Below are 12,862 nucleotides of genomic sequence, written 5' to 3'. Positions count from 1 at the left end.
AATAGCTTAATTTTTTAGCATGCAATATTTTCCTAAAGAAGACATAATTATTTAAATTTTAAATATTTAAAATACATATTAATTAAAGGCAATGGATTTATTCATTGACTAAAATCCCAATTGATTAGCAAGTCTAGCATGAAAGAAAAAGTAACTAAACTTGGTTGGGATTTGTTCAAAGGAATAGTAAATTTCGAAGAATCTTACGTCTTTAAAGTAAAAGAAAAAGAAGATTTCATGAGAATCAAAACACCGGATGGAATAAAAAGAATTAATGAAGAAGATATAGAAGAATATTTCTTGTGGTTCAAAGGGTTTGATAATAAAATACATATGCTAAGTCTAAGGTAAAAACATGCATGATATTAGCACCATTGTTATCAAGAATTCATTCACAAACAGTATCTACGATATGAGAAGATAATAAAATAACTAATACATTACAGTTGAAAATTAAGTTAGCGAAAAAAATATTTAAGAACAGTGATGTAAAAATAGATCAAGTAATTAAATTCGGAAACGATAAACAAAAATTAAGTGTGAAAGAAGCTATAGATTCATTTATCAAGGATTGTATGATATATGCTAACACTTGTCTTTGTTTTAATAAGATCAATGACATCACCACAAATGATTTATGGAAATATTTAAGATACGTATACCTAATAAACACTTAAAAAGAATACCTATTGATTTTCCAAAAGACAAAACATTTTCAAAAGTCATATCATTAATAACAAAAGAAATTCAAAGAACACCTAAGAAAAGGATAAAACAAGATTTTGATGTTTGTAATGTAAATCATGACTATAATAGGAAAATGAGGGAAAATAGGAATAGATTACCTAGTAAATGTTATTGTTGTGGAGAAAAAGGACACCTAAAAAAAAATTGTGAACACCGTAAAAAGAGATGTGAAAACTATAACATTATAGAGCATCTAGCAAAAATATGTAAAAATAAAGTATTAAGAGATGATGAAGATGAAATAAAAGGTATAATAACTGACAAAAGGTATTATATTAATTTTAAAATGATTAAAAATGAAACGAATATGAGAAAATTGGATCAAATGGTAAAATATATAAACAGGCGGGGAGCTTGTCTCAACAAACAGAAATAGAAAGCCAAAAAAAGATATAACAACAAATCACTAGAGAATGATACAGACAATACTAGAAAAAGGAACACAGTTAACAAAGTATATGAATAAGAAGAATCAGAAATCGAATCGGAAACTAAAAATACCGCAGATAAATCAAAAGGACAAGAATCTTCTGTTAGTAGAATTGAGTATTTTGAAGAGATTCAAGGAAATGATACAACTAGAAAAAAAATAGTTGAAATCAACGGAAAGAATGTTAAGATCTTACTAGGCTCTTGATTTATTAATTGGATATTCAAAGACTAGGATAAAAGTAATGAATATCCAAGTTAATAAAGAGCAAAATTTAGGACTCCTTTATAATTTTGTATTATAGATCTTATTTATAATACAAAATTAATTAAATCACTAAAATTTTTTTAAATCCATAAAAGTTCAAAAAAAAAATAAAAGCAATCCACTTGCTAATCTTTTCCCATTCAATTTCTCTTCTTTTTAAAAATCTTTTTTTTTTTTAAATAAAACATGCAAAAAAAATAAAAAAATAAAAAAAAGACATAATATAATTATAACCGAGATGTGTTTTAAAAAAATATATATAATTAGACACACTAATTTAGTCAAGGTTCTAATAGCTTAATTTTTTAGCATGCAATATTTTCCCAAAGAAGACATAATTATTTAAATTTTAAATATTTAAAATGCATATTAATTAAGGGCAATGGATTTATTCATTGACCAATTCTCCACCACCTAGATAAAGTAACTACGTTACTTTATTTTGTTGTTCTTTATCCCACTTTATAATATCCAAACCTTTTTGTATATCTTTATATATCTTTCCACTTTTTCCTTTAACTACTATCTCAGGTATAACCTTGCTTTTTCCATAAATATCAAAATGACTTTTAGGCTCTAACAGGCTAGTAGGTATGGACTTTTTTTTATCCTTGTCAACAATCTGTATTAAGTTCTTTAGCTGATTCTCATATATTTCTCTAGTTTTATAACTTAACAGCTTAAATTTTGCTAAAGGAATTTGTATCTCTTTACCTCTATAATATATAGGTATAGCTTGTAAGACATTATTATTAACCTTTGTAACTCTATAAGGAAAAGACCAATACGGTTTATGTTGGTAATTTCCAATGTAATGTTCTAATTGTTTTTTTTCATAATCGGACAGTTCATATGAAATGATATCTCCTACATTAATGTCTCTTCTTATAATTTTCGATTTCTCATCAATTTTATTTAAATCTTTATATATCTTTTTCCAACGACCTTTTAAATGGAGAATTCTTACTTTTGATGACGTTTCAGACATTATTCTAGAGAAAACTAGACATATACAATCAATTCCAAACATAATAAAGTATGGAGTTTCACCAATAGAACCATGGGTGTATTATTATAAATTAATACAGCATCTCTTACTATATCTTCGAAAGATACATCATCTTTTGTATATAAAGTTTTAAGTATATAATCTAGACTTTTATGAGAACTTTCATTTATATCATTTCCTTCTGGATAATGAGCACTAGTATGAAACAATTTTATTTGTAACTCATCAATAATATAATTTTGAAATTCTTGACTCATGTGTATAGAACCTCGATCAGTAAGTATACTTTTCGGACAATCAAAATAAGGAACCCAATTATCCTTTAACATCCTAATGGCGTCTACAGTAGTAGGAAGCTTATCTATTATATTAGTCACCATAAAACGTGAGAAATGATCAATTGCTACTTGTATATAATATTTTTTTCCTTTCCACTTTCTTGATCCCACTATGTCTAATGAAAGCATATCAAATAGATTCAGTTTTGATAATGATTGGCTTAAATCGGGTTTAAACTTTTTATTACGCATTACTTGACAAACTAAGCAATTTGTAACATATTCTTCAATATCTTTACTAATATTAGGCCACCAGAAATGTTTTTGAACTTTTTTAAGTGTTTTATTAGCTCCACAATGTCCAGAAAATTTACTATTGTGAAACCAATACATTAAGTGAACTCTATATTTCTTAGGTATATATAATCTTCCTGTTTTATAATGTACAGGAAATTCATTCTTCCATATCACATCTCTTGGTATTTCCTTTTTATCCATCTTAACGGCTTCAGCTATTTCTTGCACTGACGGTATAACATGTGAATCTTCATTTTCCTCAAAGGATTTATAATACTGAAGTACCATGTAATTGGGATTTTCAATATCGTCTTCTACACACCTAGTAATTCAATCAGCTAAACTATTTTTAACCCCATCAATATGTTCAAATACTAGATTAAATTCAGATAACCTTAATTTCCATCGATATAATTTCCCAGGGTTAATTGACTCTAATCCTGTTAAACCTTTACAGTCTGTTTTAATTAAAGTTTTGGATCCTTTTATATAATAGTAAAAAGTTTCACATGCTATTACTATAGCAAATAATTCTTTCTCTATAGTGCTCCATCTCTTTGTACATCATTCAACTTTCTAGAAGTAAAATGAATAAATTTATTAAATCCAGTTTTTTCATCTATTTGTACTAAAACCGCACCTATAGCATAGCCAGATGCATCAGTGTAAATGACATAAGGTTTTCCATGTTCAGGGGATGGTAATAATGTAACTTCAGCCATTTTTCTCTTAATCTGCTTAAATATTTAAGAATGCTCTTCAGTCCATATAAACTTTTCCTTTTTAGATATCAAAGGGACTAATATGGAAGTTAATTCGGAGAAATTTCTAATATAATTTCTATAATAATTAACAACTCCTAAAAAAGATCTTAATTGCTTCTTCGTCTTCGGTCTTGTAGCTTCAAGGACAGTATTTATTCTATCTGGTGAAGGTTTTATCCCTCGATAATCAATTATTTGTCCTAAATATATTATAGAAGTTTTAAAAAATTCACATTTTTCTACATTTATTCCTAAATTATTCTCAATAAGTAATGCAATTACTTTCTTCCATATTCTAAAATGTTCAAAAATCGTTTTTGTTAATATGATTATGTCATCAATATATACAACTATACACTTTTCTCGGATTAAATCCATGAAAATATTTTTCATTATCCTTTGAAATTGTGTAGGACTACTTTTTAAACCAAAAGGTAATACATTAAAAACGAATGTTCCACGTTGAGGTACTATAAAACCAGTATAAGGTTTAATGTCCTCATCTAATACTATATTCCAAAATCTTTTTTTAAGATTTATCTTAGAAAACCATTTAGCTCCATAAAATATTTGAAATATATGTTTCATATGGGGTATCGTATATACATCATCTACTATAAATTTATTTAGATAATGATAATCTATAGTAACTCTAAAATCTCCATCTCTCTTTTTAACTAATACTATTGGTGAAGCCCAAGTTGTATAATCAACTTTAGTTATTACACCTAATTGTAGCATCTCATCAATTTTTTCATGTAATTTAGCCAACATTTCTTCACTCAATGGTCTTAGTCTGAATCTTTTTGGTTTTCATTTTACATCAATTGAGATTTTGTATTTACTGGTAATTCCTAAAATTTTATTTCTCCATAATACTGACATAGACTCAAGTTCTCTATGTAATTTATCCTTATATTCCTTTGAAATTAAATCAGTCCTATCAATTAAACGTTGAATAATAACTTGGTCAGTATATCTAGCCTCTTCAGTCTGTTCCATCTTTACTCTCATAATATAATTAACAACATTTTTCTGTTCTGTAATGCAAAATCCTAAATCATACATAGCATCAGAGCTTATCAATATAAAAGGTTTCTCTGATAGTACTATTGCAAATTTCATTTTGGCTTGTCTTCTAGTAGATTGTGCTTCTATTATTACTTCTTCAGATATTTTAGCCTTTGATTTACCTGCTACTCCACTAACTTTAAAATAATGAGCATTAGGATCAAATTTTACTTCCAATTTACTAGCTATTTCTTCAGATATTGTACATTAATCATCTCCGAAGTCAAGTAATACTTCTATAATTTTCTCATTTATCTTAACGATTTGATTACGCTTTTTATTATGTTCTTTACGACCTACATCACTTTGAACTCTATTTACAGACATACCTTTCTTTTCTCTTTCTCTTTCTGAATCATCTTCTTTATCGTCCTCTTCCTTTTCAGAATTTTCCAAACTCAACTTATTAATTCTATTTTTTTTCTTAAAAAGTTTTTCTTCTTCATTGCGTAATTTATCTCTATGATATTTTTCTCTAGCTCTTTCTCTTTGCTCAGTACACTAGGCTGATAACTGTTCTAAATATTTCTTAAACATATCTATTTTCTTCAAATCAGTTTCATTTTTAAAAAGTTTGAAGACAAGATCATATCTTTTATCTATTATCATACCTTTTATTTCATTTTCTTTATCTCTTATAACTTTATTTGGACATACTGCTTTTAAATGTCCTACAATATGACAATTATCACATTTCTTTTTACGATGTTCACAATCTCTCTTTAAATGACCAGTTTTACCACAACAATAACACTTATTATGCTTTTTGTTTGAAATTTTTCTATGTTCAATCTCATGTCCACGTTTTAATGCAAATACACCAATGTTTTGGTACATCCTTAAATTAGATTCAGGAACCTTTATATCCAATACAGAATATATAGCTTCTTTAAGAGTCATATTCTTGGGTATGTTTGGAGGTATCAACATTAAATAATTTTCAGAGACATGTAATCTAAAACATTTCCACAAATAATTTGCGGAAAAATAATTTATCTCTTTGAAACATAAACAAATATAAGAATATGTCATGCAGTCTTTGGTAAATGAATCCACTGCATCTTTTATACTTAATTCTCGATTAGATGTACAGAATTTTTTTAATTGTGCAATCAGAATGTCATTATCTTTAAATATATGTTAAGCTAGTTTAATCTCCAGCTCTAACATACTATTTACTTCAACATTGGTACTTAATTCATAAAAGTTTTGTAAATGAGTTCTTGATAACAATGATTTCAATATCATTCATACCTGAATTTTAGTTAACCCCAATATTTTTACTCTTCCTTCAAACTTTTCAAACCAAATAATGTAGTTCTCTAAATTCTCCTCATCCAGTTTTCCCATTCCTTCTACTAAATTAACTTTAGCAGAATTCTGATTTGAAGTTTCTTCAAAAACATAAGATCTGCTAAAACTCGTAATTTCCTCAAGTAACTCCAAACCAAAATTTTTAATATCTTCTTCCATAGTTTAAAAAAAAAAAAAAAAATTTTTTTTCAAATAAAAAAATTTTCTTGTGGGCTTCGAATCCTGCTTTGGACACCAATTGATTTATTAATTGGATATTCAAAGACTCGAATAAAAGTAATGAATATCCAAATTAATAAAGAGCAAATTTTAGGACTCCTTTATAATTTTGTATTATAGATTTTATTTATAATACAAAATTGATTAAATCACTAAAATTCTTTTAAAATCTATAAAAGTTCAAAAAAAAAATAGAAGCAATCCACTTGCTAACCTTTTCCATTCAAAATTCTTTTTTTCAAATTCTGTTTCTTTTTCTCAAAAAAAAAAATTAAAAAAATAATATATTTTTTTTTTAAAAAAAAAAAACATGCAGAAAAAAAATAAAAGACATAATATAATTATAACCAAGATGTGTCTTAAAAAAAATATATATAATTAGACACACTAAGTTAGTCAAGGTTCTAATAGCTTAATTTTTTGGCATGCAATATTTTTCTAAAGAAGACATGATTATTTAAATTTTAAATATTTAAAATGCATATTAATTAATGGTAAAGGATTTATTCATTGACCACAAGGTTAAGGATAGAAATACATATGATGGTATTAGACGAATGCAAAAAAGAGGTAAGGAACAAAAAAGAATTTTTTAAAACATTCATAGGATAATTTAAATTACAAGATAATTCAAATGAAAAAGAACTATTAGAAATAGAAGAAGAAATAATGAAAAACATTACATTAAAAAAAAAAAAAGAGGAATTGGAGAAATTTAAAAAAGAAAAATGTTTTATTGAATTGATGCAAGAATGGATGAATAATGAAAGGAAATATATGGAAGAAGTGAATAAAGAAAACTTATTAAGAGTTGATGAAGAAAGAATTGAAAACCCCATGTTACAAAAGCAAAAGATTATATGGAAGAAACATTGAGAAGAGGTATGTAAGAAGTTAGAGAATGAAAATAAAAATGAATCTTTTATAATTTGCATGGGTGGTTAATAAAAGGTATTATTAACCTTTTGTAGCATGCTAAGCTAGTTGCTAGTTGTATACGTACAAGTTAGCCACGCACTGACGCTAGTCTTATAAAAAAAAAAAAAAAAAATAAATTTATTTTTTTTTTGGGAGTTTTTGAAAGTTATGTTATGTTATGTTATAATATGTTTTAATTTTTAGTGTAAATAAAAATTAAAAGAAAGAAATGTTAACTTATTAAAAAAACTTAAGAGATAAGAGAAATGTTTATGTATTATTCAATGTATATCTTGAAATAACATTGAATATCATAAAATTTTGACTTAATAAATTGTTATAAATTGTTAGTATGTTTTTAATTAAAAGAAGACATTAATTCTTTGTAAATAAAAACTCATTTATAGCGGTTAATAGGTTTATTAAAAGATGCAGTAAAATTTAACTTCAATTAAATATTAAGCATCATAAGAAAACAGTATATATATATATATAATAAAAACTAATATATATACATAAACGTATACTTAGTTATACATGCTCTTTATTAATTTGTTTGCTTAATACTCTAGCAAATTCATTAAACGGGCAATTAATAAATCAATGGGTGAATACAATATAAAGAATTCATTGGAAAAGAAGTAGATGAAATTAACGTAGTAGAACAAAATATAAAAGCCAATCAAATTGAAAAGGAAAGAGAAAAACTAAAATATTTACAAGAAGAGAAAAAAAAAGAAATAAATAGAAAATATGAAAAAGAAAGGAAAAAAAAAGAAAAAAAGATAAAATATATGGAAGAGCATATAGAAGAAGTAAAGAAAAAGAGTACTTGTATGACATTGAGAAAAAAATCGAATTGTAAAACTATGATAGAAATACATATGCTAATAATAGAGGATTGTAAGTAAGAGGAATGGGAATCAAAAAGAAAAGAATTTTTAGAAATTTGCTTGAATGAATGATTAAAAGATAAAGGAACAATTGAAGGTGCAGTAGACAAAAAATTCATAATAAAAGAAGAAAGCAGTAACATTGCATTGGAAAAACAAAAGATGTTATCGGAGAAATGGATAGAAAGACAAAGAAAAATGTTGAAACTATGGAAAAAGGAAGAATGGTTTAATAATTTGAAAGAATGGAAAAAGGAAGAAAAAATATATAAAGAAACAATGCACAAAGTAGAAGTCATGGATAGAGCAAATGAGATGGAAAGAGAAAAAGAATTATGGAAACAATGGATTTAGAAACAAAAAGAAGTATTTATGAGATATGATAAGGAAATGTGGTTTAATAAGTTGCTAGAGGAATGTGAGAAGGAAAAAGACCAATGAATAATAAAAGAAAACGAAGAGAACATAGAAGAAAAAAAAAAAATTCAGATAAGAAGAAAAGAGTAGTAATAATAAAGGAAGAAGTAGACAAGAAAACAAAGAAGAAAATTTTAATATCTCATATATGCATAGAGATACATATGGCAGTATTAGATCAGTGTAAGAAAGAAGAATTAAAGTCTATGAGAAGTTATTTTCTTAGATCATATATAGAACAAAATAAAGAAAATGAAAGATTATATGAAAAAGAAACGGGAAATAAAGAGGCGGATGAAATAGAAAAAGCGAGACAAATGAATTTTATTATAGAAAAGAAGATAAAACAATGGGAATGTTGGAAAAAAGAGGATTGGCATCAAGAATTGAAGTTGGATTGGAAAGAGGAAATGAAGCACATAATAAAAACAACGGATGAAATAGAAGAAGAAATAATAAATCCTATTATAAAAACGCAAATGGTTCAGAAAAAATGGTAAGAAAAACAAAGAAATATTTTAAAGAAACGGAGTAAATATAATAAACTAGAAAAGCCAATGAAAAAGGGAAAAGATGAAGAAGAAATAGAGATGAAAATAATTCAGATGATTTAAAAAATAATTATTACAATATTATAAATTCTAGTGTAGAATATACTATGTATTGGTGTATTTTTAACTCTAAAAAAATATACAAAATATACAAAAATAAATAATAAATTTAAGAGAAATACGTACAAGTAAATAAGTGGTAAATAATATATTGGTTAATAAAATATATTATTAAACTTTTATATATTAATAATTATTCATACGAAAAATTGAGAGTTAGAAATACATTAGCTAGTTTTAGAATAAAAAAAAAAATATATAATCATCCTTTTTTTTATGTCTATATTGATTTTGCTGAGTTTACTTTTATCTACTTTAAAAAAAAAAAAATTTATTTTTTTTTTTATATATAACGAAAAATTTTCTGTAAAATTTTTTTTGTTAAATCGAATTTATTTATAAATAATAAAAATTGTATTCGAAATTTTTATAAAAAAAAAAGGGATATTTTTACTAACACTAAATATTTACATATTTTTGAAATGGTATTAATAACTATAATTTAATTTTATTTGTTTGTTTTAATTAAAATATTTTTATATAATCAATAATTTTAATGAAGATTTATATTTTTAATAAAGATGAAGTTATATTTTTATTAAAGTAAATAATTGTCTCTAAAATAATAATTTCTTATTTATGTAAAATATATATTTAAAATTTACATTTGATTTATATATTAGTTGTTCAACGACTTTATAAATGTGATGAATATCCATACTTGCTAATAAAGAGCAAATTTTAGGACTCCTTTATATTTTTGTATTAGAGATTTTACATAATTGGTTAATAAAAAAATTGTTATTAATTTTTTGTAAAATAAAATGAGCTGCTAGTCAGGAAAATGTAAGTCAGCCATGCATTGATGCTAGTTAAAAAAAAAGAAAAAACATATATAAAGTTATTTTTTTTTTTTGTTTATTTTATTTATATACATCTTTGTAATTTAAAAAAAAAATTAAAATTTTTTTTTTTTTAAGAGAAGTTGATGGTTGACGTTTGTTCGAATTAAAAAGAGAATTAGTTTTTACTTATATAAAAACTTAATATATGAAAAAGTAAAGTGTTTATGTTATATTCAATGTAAATATTTTGAAATAACATTGAATAAATCAGAGTTTAATTTTTTTCATTTATTATAAATTTAATATGTGTATTTTTAATTAAAAGAATATACTTATTCTTTGTAAATAAAAACTCATTTATAACATTGAACATGTCTGTTAAATGATACAGTATAATTTAATTCAAATTATATATTATGCATCATAAGAGAACATTATATAAATATATAATAAAAACGAATATATATAAATCCGTATAGTTATACATGCTTTTTATTAATTTGTTTGTTCAATGCTCTATCTAAGTCTTTTAATGGGCAATTGATAAAAAAATCAAATAAGTTTTTAAGTAAAATTAAAAGACACTTTTAGTGACTTAATATTAGTCAAAATGTTGAAGAATATGCTACAAATTGTTTAGTTTTCCATTTAATTAGTAAAAAACTATCTAAACCAGGTAAGAATCAAGCATTATCAAAACTTGACTTATATAATATTGCCTTATTAAGCATCATAGGCTTTGGTTAATAAAAGATATTACTAACCTTTTTATAATAATAGTTTTTCATAAAGAAGATAGAGAATTAATCATGCATTCGCTAGCTAAAAAAAAAATGTATAACAATTTTTTTTTTTTTTGGTATATGCATAGCTTTTGTTAAATTTATTTTTATTCATAAAAAAAAAAAGTTTTATTTATTTTATCAGGTATAATCAAGAAATTTTTAATGGATATTTTTTTGTAAAATTGTTATTGTCAAATCAAAATAATTTCTAAACAATAAAAAATATTAAATCCTAAATTAAAAAGAAAAGCAAGAAATAATAGTTTTTTAATATTTAATTTTTACATATTTTAAAAATACAATTAATAGCTATAATTAAATTGATTTGCTTGTTTTAATTAATTATTTTATGCAATTACAAATCTTAATGGGAATTTAAATTTTTAATAAAAAAAAATAAGGGTGTAATTTTATTAGAGTAAATAAATGTATCTAATACAATAATTGCATAGTTATGTAAATTATATATATAAATTTTACCTATTAATAGCACAAATATATTTTCACAATAATTAAAATCAGTAAAGATATTTTTACATCTTCTTTAATTTTTTTCCTCAGTACTCTATCCAAGTCATTTGATGGCAATTAGTAAATCATGTGTACAGATTAAATATTTATTATTAAAAATTAGGTATATTTTTTAATAATTTTTTATAAAGCAAAAATTTCAAGTATTGCTAATTTTTTATTTTCTTAAAAAAAAAGGAGATGATATTTAAATAATAAAATTTTAAGAGAAGGATAAATTAAGAATAATATTTATGCAATAAGCAATGCTAATGACTTTAAAGTATTTTTACAATTAATGCATTTGCATATTATTAATTCTAATAACAGAAAAGAAAAGCAGAAAATATAAAAATAATTAATTTATAATTTAGATTACAAATGTGATGATATTAATTCTGTATATTTTTAAGATGCACAATATTAAATAAATTTTAAAGATAACATAATTGATATTATTTTTTATTTGATAATAGATATAATCGATTATAGTTTTATTTTTTGCTATAATTTAACATTATAATTATATGTAATAAAATAATGTTTACTTATAGCAAGAAACAGAATTGTATATTAAATTTATGCATGCATTAATATTTTTAGATAAAAATTATTATATTATAATAAAAATTCCTGAAAAAAAAACAGAAAAAATGAAAAAGAAAAAAGAATAAGAAGAATATAAGATTTAATAAAAACTGTAAAAATTGCTATAATTCCAATTTAATAATAAAAATTATAAAGAAGACAAATATTATGAAATACAAATTAAGTATATATTAAATAATAATTTAAATTTTTTATTAATGATAACATAAAGATTTTACTGAACATTTTCATTTTAATTATAACAAAAAATTGTGATTTAATATAAAATTGAGCACATGCAAATACATATTTTTTCAAAAGCAAATGATAATAATTCAACAAAAATAAAGAAAGGATCAATAAAAGTTACTGATATATATTTATGCATATTACCATAATAAAAAAAATCAATTATAACTAAAAAAAGAAAATATATTCATACAAAATAAAATTTAATATCAACGAAGATACTGGTTTATTAAATTGATTGTTAAAATTTTTTTTACAGAATTTGGAAGTTTATTGAATTTAAAATTAACGCAATCATTCATGTTTTAATATGTATTGCTATAGAATAACATAAAATGAACACATTAAATTTTACGAAAACGTAATATCTTTAACATATCTGGCTATACTATTTTTGCTATCCATGACATACTAACGTAATTCATAGATATACATATATAAAATTATTTTTTGAATGTTTTCTTTTTTTCATAAAAAAAAAATATAATAAATAAAAATTTATTTTTTAAAAAACTACTTTAATTCAAAAAAAAAAAAGAAAGAACAGGAAAAGTAATTTTATCCTTATTCCTAATATTAGGGTGCATAGTAGATACTATTCCTATATATCTAAAGGCTTTACTGCAACATATATATATATTTTAAAACAA

The 12,862-nt window shown here is 23.3% G+C and overlaps 1 pseudogene across 1 annotated transcript, besides 2 other annotated features; it reads left to right on the top strand.

The window, feature by feature from the left end:
• The first annotated feature begins 138 nt into the window (after positions 1 to 138).
• Positions 139 to 1,141: a repeat region.
• A 479-nt stretch (positions 1,142 to 1,620) lies between these two features.
• Positions 1,621 to 6,903: a repeat region.
• PRELSG_0005200 lies at positions 6,904 to 9,218 on the top strand (annotated as a pseudogene). Its single transcript is given in 3 exon segments — positions 6,904 to 7,933; positions 7,936 to 8,689; positions 8,692 to 9,218. Coding segments are annotated over 3 exon segments (2,311 nt in total).
• Positions 9,219 to 12,862: the final 3,644 nt, after the last annotated feature.

The sequence above is a fragment of the Plasmodium relictum genome (assembly GCF_900005765.1).
Source record: "Plasmodium relictum strain SGS1 genome assembly, contig: PRELSG_00_v1_58, whole genome shotgun sequence".
NCBI lineage: Eukaryota > Apicomplexa > Aconoidasida > Haemosporida > Plasmodiidae > Plasmodium > Plasmodium relictum.
The sequence above is the reverse complement of the archived record's forward strand: the minus strand, read 5'-3'. Positions and strand labels throughout refer to the sequence as shown.